The following is a 17,519-nucleotide window of genomic DNA, read 5'->3' on the forward strand; positions in this document are numbered from 1 at the left end:
TGTTATTCGCACAATACTGGTCAATTACGAAGATAAATTTGAAAAACATTGAACTAAATTGATACCAAAATAAAAATACTTTCAGCGTAGTTAGCATTGGTTCCAATAGTTATTATCAATTAATTTAACAAGTTTTTATTTAAAAAATGTTCACGTAATACAGAAGTTTAAATTCAGTTCACATTGTCCTAAACACGGTTGTTTACAGTTTATGAACCAACAACAGTTGAAAGTTGTGCAGTGACAATCCAACGACAAGGGTATGCACCACAAGAAATGATCTGTGATGAACGAGAAGATGTTTACTGCAACTTGAAAGCAGAAGAGTTCACAGTAGATTTGACGGTCAGTTTCATACCTGATCTACCACCCCCGCCGTATTACGTAAACGACGCTGTTTTTGGAATAATAGAAGCTACTATAGAATGGACTCTAAAGAGCGGTAAGTCACGATTTATCTACACAATATAAGCTACAGTGCAAACACTCCCACGCCACAATATAACCTTCGTCACAAATATATCATTCCATTCAAACACACCACATCACAATATAACCTTCCGTGCAAACACCTCCACGTCACAATATAACCTTCCATGCAAACACCCCGACGTCGCAATATAACCTTCATGCAAACACCCTAACGTCAAAATATAACCTCCCGTGCAAACATCCACGTCACAATAAAACCTCCCGTGCAAACACCACACGTCATAATATAACCTCCCGTGCAAACACCCAACGTCACATTATAACCTCCCGTTCAAACACCCCACGTCATAATATAACCTCCCGTGCAAACACCCACGTCACAATAAAACCTCCCGTGTTAACAACCCCATGTCACAATATAACCTTTCTTGCAAACACCCCACGTCACATTATAACCTCCCGCGCAAACACCCCACGTCTAAATAAAACCTCCCGTGAAAAGAACCCCATGTCACAATATAACCTCCCGTGCAAACACCCCACGTCATAATATAACCTCCCGTGCAAACACCCACGTCACAATAAAACCTCCCGTGTTAACAACCCCATGTCACAATATAACCTCCCGTGCAAACACCCCACGTCTAAATAAAACCTCCCGTGCAAAGAACCCCATGTCACAATATAACCTCCCGTGCAAACAACCCCACGTCACAATATAACCTCCTGTGCAAACACCCCACGTCACAATAAAACCTCCCGTGCAAACAACCCCACGTCACAATAAAACCTCCCGTGCAAACAACCCCATGTCACAATATAACCTCCCGTGCAAACACCCCACGTCACAATATAACCTCCCGTGCAAACACCCCACGTCACAATAAAACCTCCCGTGCAAATTTCCCACGTCGAAATAAAACCTCCCGTGCAAACACCCCACGTCACAATATAACCTTCCTTGCAAACACCCCACGTCACAATAAAACCTCCCGTGCAAACAATATCCCATGTCTCAATATAAACTTCCATGCAAACACCCCACGTCACAATATAACCTCCCGTGCAAACACCCCCACGGCAAAATAAAACCTCCCGTGCAAACAACCCCATGTCACAATATAACCTCCCGTGCAAACACCCCACTTCACAATATAACCTCCCGTGCAAACACCCCACGTCACAATAAAACCTCCCGTGCAAACACCCCACGTCATAATATAACCTCCCGTGCAAAAAAACGCATGTCACAATATAACCTCCCGTGCATACACCCCACGTCACAATATAACCTCCCGTGCAAACACCCTACGTCACAATAAAACCTCCCGTGCAAACTTCCCACGTCAAAATAAAACCTCCCGTTCAAACAATCCCACGTCACAATATAACCTCCCGTGCAAACACTCCACGTCACAATATAACCTTCCTTGCAAACACCCCACGTCACAATAAAACCTCCCGTGCAAACAATCCCATGTCACAATATAACCTCCCGTGCAAAAAAACGCATGTCACAATATAACCTCCCGTGCATACACCCCACGTCACAATATAACCTCCCGTGCAAACACCCTACGTCACAATAAAACCTCCCGTGCAAACTTCCCACGTCAAAATAAAACCTCCCGTGCAAACAATCCCACGTCACAATATAACCTCCCGTGCAAACACCCCACGTCACAATATAACCTTCCTTGCAAACACCCCACGTCACAATAAAACCTCCCGTGCAAACAATCCCATGTCAAAATAAAACCTCCCGTGCAAACAACCCCATGTCACAATATAACCTCCCATGCAAACACCCCACTTCACAATGTAACCCCCGTGCAAACACCCCACGTCACAATAAAACCCCCCGTTCAAACACCCCACGTAATAATATAACCTCCCGTGCAAAAAAAACCATGTCACAATATAACCTCCCGTGCAAACACCCTACGAAACATTTTATCGGAGTCCTACGACTCGAGCCATCAAAAATTTGCGTGTATACACGTTCGGCTCAAATAAACCTTCGGGGGTTGAGCTGAGATAAAATTGGGCCAGGCCCAATTGCCCCAACCAGGTAAACGCATCGGAGCCGAACAACTAGGCCGAGATACACTAGTGTACTATTTTAGATTATTTTGCCATTTGGGAAAATAGGGTAAACTGGCGTCGAGGATTCTCAGTACCGAAAGTCTTCTGTGAATCATGATTTTCAAGCTATTCATCGACCGGCCACCAACTATTTACGCCTATAACTAAATTTGACACTTATTCATACATGTCAAGCACTGTTCAATTTTGTCATGGCATGTGGCCGTTCTCACTCGAAAATATTCGTTTTTGAGAATAGTTAAACATCACGTATAAATCGAGCCCAGCCACTGATCGTGATCGAGCGGTTGATATGTTCAATAAGCGAGCGAGCAGACAAAATACGTATATATATATATATATATATATACATATATAGAATAGATAGATAGATTGATATCAATCGCTTTAGAACAGTTCATATAGTTTATTGTCTGAATCACCATATCACCATACACACTTATCTTATCTTAAAATTAAACATATAACCATCCTTATAAAATTACTAAATGGCCTTATATATTTCAATATCTGAATCACCACATAACCGTCCAAACAAACATACCTGAATTACCATTTAACGTCGACATCCACGTAGATTGCCATATTACATCATATAAACCGTTCATACAGACTTATCCAAATTACTTCACGACTTTCCAAATCCCCATAAAAAATCGATATAAATCATATCAAATTCACCATGAAACTAACAACATATAATGACCTCATCTTATAGTGCACCTTATATCCTTCCCCATAAACCATACCACATCAATATACAGACTTTCACATAAAAGTCTCAACATCATTCACTTTATACTGTATATGGTCCATATATTACACATAACCATATCTTAGTTCTTCTCATCCTCGCTACTACAGTCATTGCATATATTAATGTCTTCATTATAGGTACGGGTTCAACTCATACTGGGCAGTATAATTGTTTTGCTGCGAACAGTGCTATTGATGTCCCAGTGAGCCAACTACCTTCTCGGCTCTGTATAAATAAGTTCGATATGTCTTCTTATAACCTTCGAGACGGAAACGAGTGAGTTATTTTATCATCAATACATTAACACAATCTACCTGTTGAAAGATAGACGGATGAGTGAACATAGTTACTTTAATCAATACATTCTATAGATATTTGGGCTCCAAGGAATGAGTATATAAAACACTGCGATAAAGACTTTCTGTTTTCGAGATTGTAAAATGCAGAAAAATACAGTATTCTCACCAAGTAAAATCATGTTTATTAAACTTATTGTTTATACATGAGTTGTTAAACACACTACAAGGTTTGTAATTCTATCATTTTATATTATTAACACAATTGGAACTATTTCGGGATAATTGGATTCGCTTAAAATGTGCAACTGTAATGGTTTGTTTTCACAAAAATATTTTATTTGTTCGTTTTAGATTTTTTCTGATAATTTCTTGTATTGATATCAGAAATGAGGAAATTAAGAACAATACTACCCTACAGTAGCACATTTTAAGCGAATCCAATTATCCCAAAATAGTTCCAATTGTGTTTATTGTTGTTTTATTATTGTTATATGACGATGACGATTTCAATCATCTTTATCACAGGTTAACCATTTCACTACGTTCGAAAAATTCAGGATATATAAAACTTAATAACTATGATGATGAGAATTCAGTTACCGTTGGACCTCCCATACTTTACTCTTCACATGATACAGTCAATAAAACAAAGATTATATTTGATTTTACCAAACCAGTGCATTGTATATCGACTGAAATGCCATGTTTGGCCGCAGTCATGGATATTGGAAGTCATTACATAAGACAAGTATGTATTTATTATATCATATAGTTTACTTCATTGCTTTGTAAGTATAGTATGCTGTCTTTGTTTTGCTAAAACGATTACGTATGAAATATATTCGTAGATGTGCCCCTTATACTCTAGCATGGCATATTACGACTGACTTTTCTCATCCACAGAATCGTGTGACCGTAACTTGGATGCCCAATGACTGGAGCGACAGCACCTCTGGAATCGATCACTACAACTGCGAAGCATTCCGATTGATAGTAAATTCAAACTCAGATAATGATGAACTCGATGTGACCTCTTCCACTGCCCATGCGTCAAAGTATGACCTTCCATCCTCCGCATCTCAGGCTATACTTGCTATGCCAGAAGAGGGTAAGTACCCCAAAATGAGTTGATCCTTTTTTTTTAATATGATGTAATCGAATTGTGTGAGGCGTTTTGTTTTGATTCATCTCGTGCACATTTTCTGATCAAATGTTCTCTTGAAGTAAAATTACAGGTCTACATTTCTTATTAATTGTGACAGGGCTGTGATTTGAATAGCATTATAGTATAACTATGGTTCAGTACACATACATACAACAACCAGCGAAGCTAATATAATCATTTATTCCATAGGGATATACTCGATTCTTCTATCTGTATTTGATGGAGCTGGTAACTCGGAAAGAGTGCGAAAATACCTGATATATGATAAGAACAGCAGTGTCAAAATCGATTCCAGCAAGCCAATAACTGCAGAGGGCGCTTCTTTTAATGATGGCGTAGTTTGGCTTCCGGTTGTAACCGATAAGGTGAAGCTCATATGTGGTTTTATTTGGTCTAATTATCTAAGAAGATTTTTCAAAAAATGATGGTGAACAAATTGTTGTTGTTAAAACATTTGACGGTACATACATTTTATAGGTTTAATTGAATTTACAACGTGTACAGAAGGCCACACTGTGTTTTGGCCGGGCCTCGGAGTGCTCTGGCAATACATTACTCACCCAATCTTTTTGATAAATAACTAATCAGTTAATTATGAAATATTACAGGTTACACTCAAATGGGCTGGTCATTTCTTTAATGCGTTTCATCGGGACAACAAAATACTGAACGCTATCAAAGACACAGATCCACCCATGGTTCCTGCATTCGACGACGTCACAGGTCAACCGAGCACGTCACGATCACGCGAAGCTATACCCAATGTAGACGGCATCGTGAGATTCAAGTTTGACTACGCTGGTCCCGACTCTGGCAAGACGGTGCCAACCCAGTGGATTGAGGTCGACGCACCACTGGTGAGGACACTGTTTTTATGAGAATATTTTTATGGATTGACCTATTCTACTAGCCTAAGTTTATAACAGCTAGTCATTCAATCAATGCCAAGTTTCTCAGTTGTGTGTTTAATTGTGGATTGCCTTTGGGTCCTTTCCTTGGAATTGTCCATTTTTGCTGAACTACTAAACAGTCTTCAAGAGCGGTGGTCTTCGCGCGACGCATGCGCGAGATATGGGACTCATATACACAAAGATAGCAATTCCACTTTCGAGCAGACCAATAAGACTGAAACACAATTGGAACTATTTCGGGATAATTGGATTCGCTTAAAATGTGCAACTGTAATGGTTTGTTTTCACAAAAATATTTTATTTGTTCGTTTTAGATTTTTTTTCTGATAATTTCTTGTATTGATATCAGAAATGAGGAAATTAAGAACAATACTACTCTACAGTAGCACATTTTAAGCGAATCCAATTATCCCGAAATAGTTCCAATTGTTAGTACAAACTGATACATTACTAAGCTTTAACTATGTAATTTCATTAGTAATTAGTGCACTTTGTCCTAGATCAAAACTCGTGATTTCCATTAGAAGAACGAAATGAACCGCGGGAAATCATTGTTTATCAACACAAATGTTGCACATGCGCGGCATGACGACCACCGTTTTTTAACTTGAATATTTAGCTTGGATATTTGAGTGGCGTAGTTTTTTCTCTCCACACGTACCAAGTAACTTTGAAGGGGAGCAGAGGTCTGGCCTTTGAAACTCTGTACATGACATTTGAGATCTATGAATAAATTCTGTCGATAAAAACAACTTGTATGTGCTGCGAAATGTCCTAAATATGGGGTATAAAGTGGGATGTGAAGCAGACGACAAACGTCCGCTTTGCCTGGCGTTATTTCGCCTCTAGAGGGCCAGTCAGTGATGTCATCAGTGAACACCGATAATTGAACCATTCATACTAGTAAATCAATCTCATAGAAGTGCTACTATGAAAACCCTTGTTGACTGACAATTTAAAAGTTGAAACATTGTGAGATGTTGTGCGTATAAATGCCATAACGATTCATGTTAAGTTTGTCGAAATCCTAAATGAAAAATCACGTCGTTGGTTGCGATAAATCGGCAGAACTAACCTGAAAGTGAAGACACGTACAGCGTTCTAGCTATAGTGAACAGTGAGTCAATTAATATTGTATGAGTTAAAACTAAATTAGCAATACGCTAACGTCACTTGAACTACAGTACTCATTTCCCAAACTTCCCACTTTTTACTCGATCGCTTAATTTCCGACCGCACGGTATTTTCCGACCGGAAAACGACCACATTTTTATCGTTCGCGAACGCAACTTCATCTCCAATATTAGAGCCGGTACAATATTGTAAACAATCGCCATATCGCTATTGTATACTCTCCCTTTTTATTCTGGTTTGCACAAACGTTGAATAGCCGTCAAAAATTCTAATATATTTAGTTTTTAACTATCTATAATTATATGCACTCAATTTGACCCTTTGACCTAGATTTGATTGGGATGGAATATTTTCTTTTAAACAATATTCTGAGGTTACTTACTGACCACAAAATGTTTCAACGCAATTACGGTATGCTTGTCCGATTTACAAAGTACATCGGCGTAATTTCCTGGGTTTCCTTTTCTAATTGTTGATTCTTCACGATGTGTTTGTATAATTATGTCTGTAGTTACGGTCTTACGATAATGATTTCGATTATTTGGATTGCTTATCGACCGTGTACCGGTAATAATTTGTTTGAAATGTCGATCGTAGCTTGTTTCTCCATGCTGAGTTTAGGATGCGTCAGTGTCGACGTCTGTTATTCAAGCCGAGACCTTGAAATGAAAAAAAAATAAAAATTCGAAGAGCATCAGGTAATATATTAATAACCATTCTCACCAATCGCTACCTTTAGGGGAGAGTAGGAAATCAAACGGCCACAGGTCGCCCGCCTTTTATGCATAGATTTCATGACGCCGTCTGACAGCGGTCGTGTACGGTTAGGCTCGCACATCAATTCCTAATTTCCGAGTTACTATTTTTCTCACGAAATTCGATAGAGGGCGTTCTCAAAGTACCCGGATGACAGTCCGTTCAACGTTCGTGGTGGGGTTGAATTTGAGCGGCGTCTGCTGTAAGCAATATACTAGTAGTTACTGTTGCCTAAGTCTTATTTTTTACAAACGTTTTGCAAGAATTGGTCAAAATGGTTAACTGGTATTGTAATGCTATTCCTGGGGTTCGATTAAAAAGAAAAAAACAGCGAAATATCCTGAGATGAAAGGCGTAACTTTTCATACATTTCTTTCGTCCAAGAAATCATTTCAACGCCAGTGGATTCGAATGCGTCATCGGAAACCTGAGTGGACGCCAAACTATATTCCCGGGTTTGTTCACGGCATTTTCCATCCTGCGCCAGTATTTTTTTAGTTCAATAACTGGAGACAGCCGTCTTTCAACCGCAGTTATACATCGATTGACAAACGAAGACTGTCATCTTCCCGAGACGAGCGCAAACGAAAACATTTATGATAACTGCATCTGCTGATCTCCTGGTGAATCATATTAATTCAAACTTACACTACACAGTTACAAACACCAGAAACTATTTTAGAGTTTGATTTAATAATAAACCATGGCTTGTAAGGATTTTCCTTCATGGATCATTGCCGAATACACTCTGCCATAATGAAAATAAATTCTGTATTCTGCACATGATGAAGCTTTACGGAAATTATGAAGTAAATGACCATTATCAAGTCGATATTATTTCAGTCTGGCTGTTGTCCAGTCACTTCGATGCAACAAATATGCGAACATATCAGCTATTTCAAACAAAGGCAAAGTATGAAGGTTTTTTTGCCAAGTTTTTACGTTACACGGATCTACCAGAGTTATCGTCGACTCACTGTGTTTTACAGTACGACGACGATTGTTTGACTCTTGGCGAACATTTAACTCGTTTGCTAACTCAACAAGTTCAAAAAGTTTAGCTTTACGAACATTAATATTGATGCAAGTTATACCACGATCCCGACGAAATTTGCGGAGTTCTGGAACTTTGTTGCTTTTCCAATCTATTGATTTACGCATGTAAGAATACAGAACTTCAATAAAAACAACCCCACTCAGGCTCGTCATCCGGGTATTTTGGATGCGCCCTCTAGCGGAATTCCGTAGAAAACTAACAACTCGAAAATTAGGAATTCACACTATTGTCAAGACCATGAATGAACTAAAAGGACTGAGAAATTAAAAGAATTATATTGCCACAAAGTTCAAAAAAAAAAAAAAATTCGGCTGCACCAAAAGCTTGGAAACTAGTGTATATAAATAGTTGACAGAAGAGGCGCAATTGAACTTCAAGTACTTCATTGCGTAACTTACTGCGCGGCGATGCTGACATCAAGTGCGTGTTGACCGAAGTTTGATCTTCTTAACACGCACTGAACAGGCGCGTTACCTTAGCGACTTTCTTTCTTTCAAGCTCCGCGCGTCGATCTTGTAAAATTGTTATTCGTTCTGGCGGTGCTGTAATTACGCAAACTTGTATATTTTAAGATCGTTTACTTAGTGCGCTGCTTTTCTAATTACGCAAATGTGTTAATATTGTACCGGCTCTAAGAATTTCAACATTTTGATATATCGCTTTCATAATTATTACGCAAACTCAGTTATTTAATATTGGACACAGAACGTTACAAAGTGGTATAGATTTGAAGAGTAGTTCGGAATTTAAAAATAGTTAATACCCGTTGTATCCCCAAACTGTACCTGTGCCAGTGACCAGTGTTTGGGCGACCTGTCGGTGTTTTCAATGAGCCAGCGAGAGAAACGATAACGATAAAAATGCGGTCGTTTTCCGGTCGGAAAATACAATGCGGTCGGAAATTAAACGATAACGGTCGATTGAAAAGTGGGAAGTTGGGCGAAATGAGTACTGCAGTTCCAGTGATATTATCGTATTTCTAATTTAGTTTTAACACGTACAATGTATATTCACTCACTGTTCACTATAGCTAGAACGCTGTCAGTGTCTTCACTTTCGGGTTAGTTTTTCTGCCCATTTTTCGAAACCAACAACGGGATTTTTTATTTGGGATTTTGAGAAACTTTACACGAATCGATATGGTATTCATACGCACAACACCTCACAATGTTTCAACTTTTAAATTGTCAGTTAACAAGGGTTTTCATAGTAGCACTTCTATGAGATTGACGTAGTAGAATGAATAGGTTCAATTATCAGTGTTCACCGATGACATCATTGAACTGGCCCTCTAGTGGCAAAATTACGCTAGGCAAAGCAGACGTTTGTCATCTGCTCCACAGCCCATTTTATACCCCATATTTAGGACATTTCGCAGCACATACAAGATGTTTTTATTGACAGAATTTATTCATAGATCTCAAATGTCATCTACAGAGTTTCAAAGGCCAGACCTCTGCTCCCCTTTAATTCGCAGTACAGTGTCTATCTAGTATGCATATTAATGTGTTGAATGTAAATAAAAAATGCATTGAACGCTATATACCTCATTGTATCTACAGACAGAGAAAGAAATATCAATATCCGCCTCTAGTGGGCAAAAGATAACGGTCTGGATGAAAGCTTATGACGTAATGGGGAACGAACAAGAGGATAAAGCTTACATATATGTGGACGAAACTCCCCCAGACGCAGAATTCAAAATGATTGACAGCAACGGCAATGATATGTCAATGGATGGTACCACCATGGACTTTGACAATAACCAGTAAGATGTTTGTGAATATGACATACATTTAGTGTGCTGCATAGTCTGTATCATACAAAAATCTCGAACACTTATCGCTGTGAGCATTGTTATGCTATTTAAAAATATAAGAATATATAATTGTATTGTATGGCGCAACTTTTAAAAATGGTTTATTATACACTGCGTTGTTTTTCTCTCAAATGTAGAATCATGATGCAGGTCAGTGACGAGGAAAGTGGTATTTACAAAATTACGTGGGAATTATGTGATGCAGAAACCGGGACTATTATTTATGCTGAAGGAGAGATCACTGAGAACAAACCTTCGGTAAGTACAAAACGGACTACGTCATTTCCGGCAAGTAGCTTACTGTGTGAAGCAAATAGGCGTTTCCATTCAAATATTCTCAATTTCAACATTCAATTTTATAATTAGAGTTCAACTTTCACGTGAATAAACAAGGTAATTTACACTGTCCTTGTTGAACTTGTATTTTAAAACACATATAGAAGCATGGTGTCGCGTTGGGTTTAAAAATCAATCAATCCGGTAATCCTGTAAACCTTGTTTTTCCAGGACGGAAATTGTCCTACCTCTGAATGCGAGTGTTTGGACATAGCTGATATATGTTACTATAGTGCTTACGTCATCAATACGGAGAGTGCTACCATGATTGAAATGCCTGACGGTGACGTTGAATGTGTGATGAAAATAATTGTATACAATAATGCCATGATTGAAACACCAATGGAAATGACGGTAAGTAAGCACATAGCAACGATTTTACACTGTTATATCTTAGTTTTGGCAAAATAAACAAGCTTGTAAAATAACCTAAAATTGTAAAGCTAATGAGGCGAAAAATATATATTTTTAATTTAAGCATATATTTGACACAATATATTGCACAGACAGAATGAATATTCAGCTTGTTTTTTTTTTTCCAATCGCTTATTGACGCACCGTGACAGTTATTTTTTTTCATCTTCATTCCGTTCAAAGTTAATGGCTCGCGCTCCAAGCGCACGTGTCGGTGGCAGTGGAGGCGGGAGTGCTGGTGCCATCGCTGGGGGCGTTATTGTCGTTATTATTATCATACTTATCATTGTTGCTGTTATAATTCTGTGGCGAAAAAACATGCTACCTAAGGTACGAGACGGAATGTTTATAAATCCTCAAATCATTATATTGATTACGTTTACAAACTATTTCTTGATTATTAATTAATTTATTGTATTTCACATACTAAGTCAATGTTGTTCATATTTTAATCTGTCTTGTCGATTATTTTTCACAGTTTTTCAATAGAGGTCCACCTGTTACTAGAGCATCAGATTGGGGTGCATCAGCACAGGTGAATAGCGTTGCACGCACTTGTCATATTAACATGTACACTTACACTGAGAAAACCTTACATGGGCGCTGGATTTAGCATATTTACTTGTATCATAACTGTACTTAGAAGCCTTGTAGTCTATGTAGGTATATATACTGACTATTTATCTTCTGTAATTTTATGAACCGTAATTTACAGAGAAAATGAAATAATTTGATGTGTCGCTAATATCCCAAATTGAATGAAAGCATGGTAATTGAAGGAGACTAATATCAGGAAATGATCAAAAGATCTTCTTCTCCAGTCAATTATTATTGGTTCTTTGAACTTGACCTCTTTTCTTATTTAATCGTACTTGGGTCTGAATTATCGTTACTGTCATATAATGTTGTCCGAGAGTTGTGGAATATATTTATGTGTTTCTTAGCAAATCCCGAATTGGCTACAAAGCGTTGTGTTAATAATTACTGAGAAGAGTTATACCCGTGGTGGAACGTGGGTTTTAAAGAACAAGTAAATCACAAAACAATGGCTTGTTTTGTTTTTATATACAGAATCTCGGCAATGTAAAATACCGGTATGATCATGGGGAAGAGGGTGAAGTTAAGGCAGTAAAAGGTCAGCTCCAACCACACACAACAAACGACTACTCCGTCATGCCAACGACTAAACCGAAATTCGACGCAGGCGCGGCATTAACCGTTGAGGAAATGGAATTTCCTTCATCTAGGATCCAACTGCGAGAGCTTCTTCATTCAGGAGTGTACAAAGCTAATGCGTCCAGTATTGGTGGCATCCCAGGAACTTCCAGTGTACTTGTAAAGACCTTGAAGGGTAGGTGGCGTGTAATACCAATCACGAATACTTAAGATGTAAACAACTACTATACCAATACGTGGCTTGTTTTTACTTTCAGATCCCAACAACAGGTCTCAGCGGGAAATGCTTTTACACGAATTAGACATCATGTTGACTATCATCCCACACGACAATATCATACGTTTGCTGGGCTGCATCACCACCCGGGGAACTCGTAAGTTGTAAATGATTTCCCTTAATTGTTGCAGCATTATTCAGAACGCTCGTGGCTTCGATTGTCGGCTGGTGTAGATAAAGGTAGTGCAACCGAGAACCAGAATATCTTGAAAGTTTCTTACACGTGCTATCTGTAAGAACGCATACGTGTCAATGTACATTACGTCAGTCGTGATTAACGCACAGTAATCTCCGTGATCTCAAGCCTTTCGTAATACATTGAACTAGCAGGTCATTATGTCCTCTGTTGTAGCTAATGATGTTTATTCAAGTTTAAAGACATACACACAAAACAACTCACGGTCAAGTTAATAAGGAAAAAAACACGAAACTGCATACATGAAATCATTGAGGTTCCGTATTTATGAATCACGACACTGAAACACACATCCTAATTATAATACATTTCCATTCAAAGCCAAGCCGAGCATCATCATGGAATTCGCACAATACGACAACTTGTCACAAGTTTTACGCCGTAGCCGCCAATCGAATCCTGACCGTCCGGACGACGTATACGGTAACCTGTTTGAGGGCAGTGACACCTTGACGTCACAGAAACTGCTGCTATTCTCCGAACAAGTAGCCAGCGGCATGGAGCATGTCAGTAGCTTAGGCATCATTCACCGTAAACTTGGCGCAAGAAACGTATTTGTTGGTAATAATGAAATCTGCAAAATTGGTTCGTTCTCTAAAGCTATTCAAACTGACAAACTGGAAGTGAAAGACAAGCAAGAGGTAGGTTTGTTAGAAAATAACTTTCCTTTATCTCACCTGTAAAAGATTACCTTATGCACAGTTAAATAGTGAAAATATAAATAAATAAATAAATAATTTAAATTAATTAATTATCTTATACTCAATTCGTTTTGTTTTGTTTTAGACCCGTCTGCCGATCCGTTGGATGGCTCCAGAGTCTCTTAGCAACCACATTTTCTCGTTCAAGACAGATGTCTGGTCCTTCGGGATTTTGTTATGGGAGATTGTAACCTTAGGTATGTTTATTTTCGTGTGTCAGTCAGCCATGTGTTATACGCTATAATCTCTCTGGCAATAATGTACCACGTCTATTGCAGGTGCTTTACCTTACCCCGGAATGAAGAACAAAGAAATCACCGAACAAGTTGCTAAAGGCTACCGTATGGAAAAACCACCTCATTGTACCCAGGAACTGTGAGTATATGTAACTCAGATTTGTATCACGCATGATCCGTCAAGCGGGCCTGAACGCGAATCGTGGTTCTCGGAGTATTAACAATACAAACTGCTAATAAAAATTTGTAATTCAAGAATTATTAATGCATTTTTGTTTATTTTGAAGCAATCTATATATTGGTGACATGTTTGAATGTCACCAATCTACTATAAAACAAGCCATAAATATAATATTTAACACTGACTATTATCAATTTGACCACGCAGGTTCACTGTGATGCTTCGTTCTTGGAACAAGAACATAGAACGTCGTCCTGGATTTGGCGAACTGGTTCAAGAAATCAGATACATTAATAGACAGGAAGAGGTACATGCATTATTCAATACATATGTCATACAAGTCAAAATGACGTAGCTGGATGATAGCAACGTCACACCTTTGATTGGTTGTGCACTCATTCGTAAGTTAGAATATAATTAATCTCTCAAAAGATCATAGTTTTGTTTACTGATGACTGTAGATAAAAACAAGAGCGACTATCGGTGCAGTAATAGAAAGAACTCAGCGACGATGGAAATGTATTGGGTTTATAGTAGATTTATATTCACGATTCAAATGACATGCATACATAGTGTATATAAATGAATTAAATATTATTGTTTTAATAGGTTGTCAACCTGAGCCAATACGACAGTGAACTCTATGGTGATATCAATGATATGTAAACTCTGAACAATGGATTGATTATGTGAAGCAATACAGCATTGAGATCATTTCCAGCAGTGTTTTTGTCTTGCTTTCATAGATTATTCTGCAGTTTGTATTTAACCGTATTGTATACTTTTGGAAAATGTTTGTTTCCTGGAATTAATTTGAAAACAGTAGAACGCGGGCTTGGTCATTACAGAAGATCACACGTCATTCGAGTTACTTGAAAAAAAGGGTGACACAAATTAAATACACAGATTTTATTGATCTTTCAAAATTCAAACATAACAGAAAGGGAGTTTTTTATAAGAAATTGATGCCAGCAGTAACACAGATGAAGCTACCAATTAAATACTACAGATACGTAGAATTTATTCAGGAATATTCCCTTAATGCATTGAGTTTACTTGTCTGGTTATGATTGAGTTGTCTAACAAAGGAGCTTTCATGATTTCCTGGTCTAATAATTGTTGAATTGTCTGGAGTTTGATAATATTGTTTTGTAATCAGATTTTTCAATTAACTATCATTATATTTGGATACCTTATATTACTCAGACAGCAGTGTTACTTTGAAGACAAACATGTGCTTCAGTTCCAGTAAAGAAACCCATTTTTAAGTAGAGGGTATTTTTGAAAATTACCGATAAAAGAACATTAATGTCCACATGTTAATGTCCACGAGTTGATCATTCATTTATTTCCGAAGTATGCGCAGAGTCGTAGTAACATTGATTTACACAGGACCTCAGTTGGCTTAGTTAGCAGATTATCAAAACAATGGTCATTAGTAATTAACAATTTCTGAAAATCTGATTAACTACAGAAAGACCAAACTGATTGTAGGTGTATATTCAAAATGTTTTTATGTTGATTGATTCTATCTGTATAACAGTATATTCAGATGTATCTGTGTGGTATGTTATATAATAAAATATAATCGGAATTCAGAAAGTTGTTCTGTGAAATAGACTGAACGTGATTGTACAATTGGTTCATCACCCAGTCCTTGTGTGTTGCATTCTGACTTGCAACATTTAAATAGTTGTCCATTTCCCCCTGGTATTAGTTTATGTGAATACGCCATTTTCTAAAGACATTCGAATAACATGATAGTGAATCTGTCATCTACAGAAATTACTAGTTAGAAAAGATTTATGATATTGTTGCTTGAAACTCAAAAGCAGGAAAACAATATAACCGAGAATATCGTTTAAAAAGTATATGAAAATGTCCTTTGACCGATGTTACATTTGCATTCTTTGGTAAATATATGTTGAATACCAGCCTGTTATCTTCCTGGATGCCATGCATTATTACAAATTGGATGACAATGATCAAATTACTATTCTTGATTTTAGTGACCTACAAAACAATATGACTGACGTCATTCTTAGATTAATAGATTAGTACGTAGTCATGGTGTTATGATTCTCTTTAATTCAGCCACTACTCTAAGCGTCGCCGACTAAATCAGCCGCTACCCAAAGCGTCACCTACTAAATCAGCCACTACCCAAAGCGTTGCCTACTAAATCGACTGCTACCCAAAGCGTCACCTACTAAGTCAGCCACTTCCCTAAGCGTCACCTACTAAATCAGTCGCTACCCAAAGCGTTGCCTACTAAATCAGCCACTACCCAAAGCGTTGCCTACTAAATCAGCCACTACCCAAAGCATTGCCTACTAAATCAGCCGCTACCCAAATACGTCACCTACTAAATCAGGCGCTACCCAAAGCATCGCCTACTAAATCAGCCACTACCCAAAGCGTTGCCTACTAAATCGACTGCTACCCAAAGCGTCACTTACTAAATCAGCCACTCCCCTAAGCGTCACCTACTAAATCAGCCACTACCCAAAGCGTTGCCTACTAAATCAGCCACTACCCAAAGTGTTGCCTACTAAATCAGCCACTACCCAAAGCATTGCCTACTAAATCAGCCGCTACCCAAAGTGTCACCTACTAAATCAGCCACTACCCAAAGCATCACCTACTAAATCAGCCACTACCCAAAGCGTTGCCTACTAAATCAGCCACTACCCAAAGTGTTGCCTACTAAATCAGCCACTACCCAAAGCATTGCCTACTAAATCAGCCGCTACCCAAAGCGTCGCCTACTAAATCAGCCGCTACCCAAATACGTCACCTACTAAATCAGCCACTACCCAAAGCGTCGCCTACTAAATCAGCCGCTACCCAAAGCGTCGCCTACTAAATCAGCCACTACCCAAAGCGTTGCCTACTAAATCAGCTGCTACCAAAAGCGTCGCCTACTAAATCAGCCGCTACCCAAAGCGTCGCCTACTAAATCAGCCGCTACCCAAAGCATTGCATTCTAAATCAGCCACTTCCCTAAGCGTCGCCTTCTAAATCAGGGGCTACCCAAAGTATCGCTTACAAAATTAGGCACTACCCAAAGCGTTGCCTACTAAATCATCAACTACCCAAAGCTTCGCCTACTAAATCAGCCGCTACCCGAAGCGTCACCTTCTACATCAGCCACTATCCAAAGCGTCGCCTACTAAATCAGCCGCTATACAAAGCGTCGCCTACTAAATCAGCCACTACCCAAAGTGTCGCCTACTAAATCAGCCACTACCCAAAGTGTCCTCTACTAAATCAGCCACTACCCAAAGTGTCATCTACTAAATCAGCCGCTACCCAAAGCGTCGCCTACTAAATCAGCCGCTACACAAAGCGTTGCCTTCTAAACCAGTCACTTCCCTAAGTGTCGCCTTCTAAATCAGCCGCTACCCAAAGCGTCGCTTACTAAATCAGCCACTAGCCAAAGCGTGCCTTCTAAATCAGCCGCTATCCAAGGCGTCGTCTACTAAATCATCCATTACCTAAAACGTCGGCTACTAAATCAGAAGCTACCCAAAGCTTCGCCTTCTAAATCAGCCACTTCCCTAAGC

At 38.7% G+C, this 17,519-nt stretch overlaps 1 protein-coding gene across 1 annotated transcript; it reads left to right on the top strand.

Annotated features, from left to right (window-relative positions):
* Window positions 1–261: 261 nt before the first annotated feature.
* On the top strand, window positions 262–15,555 carry LOC102808112 (uncharacterized). The gene is made up of 18 exons (XM_085506552.1): window positions 262–442; window positions 3,433–3,571; window positions 4,120–4,342; window positions 4,498–4,702; window positions 4,949–5,124; window positions 5,368–5,616; window positions 10,180–10,385; window positions 10,574–10,694; window positions 10,944–11,126; window positions 11,370–11,516; window positions 11,665–11,721; window positions 12,258–12,537; window positions 12,620–12,736; window positions 13,157–13,476; window positions 13,622–13,733; window positions 13,815–13,911; window positions 14,161–14,260; window positions 14,563–15,555. The coding sequence occupies exons 1-18, from the start codon at window positions 277–279 to the stop codon at window positions 14,617–14,619; spliced, it is 2,955 nt and encodes a 984-aa protein (XP_085362678.1). The 5' UTR covers window positions 262–276; the 3' UTR covers window positions 14,620–15,555.
* Window positions 15,556–17,519: the final 1,964 nt, after the last annotated feature.

Source organism: Saccoglossus kowalevskii, chromosome 12 (assembly GCF_978046115.1).
Source record: "Saccoglossus kowalevskii chromosome 12, keSacKowa6.1, whole genome shotgun sequence".
In the NCBI taxonomy this organism is placed as follows: domain Eukaryota; kingdom Metazoa; phylum Hemichordata; class Enteropneusta; family Harrimaniidae; genus Saccoglossus; species Saccoglossus kowalevskii.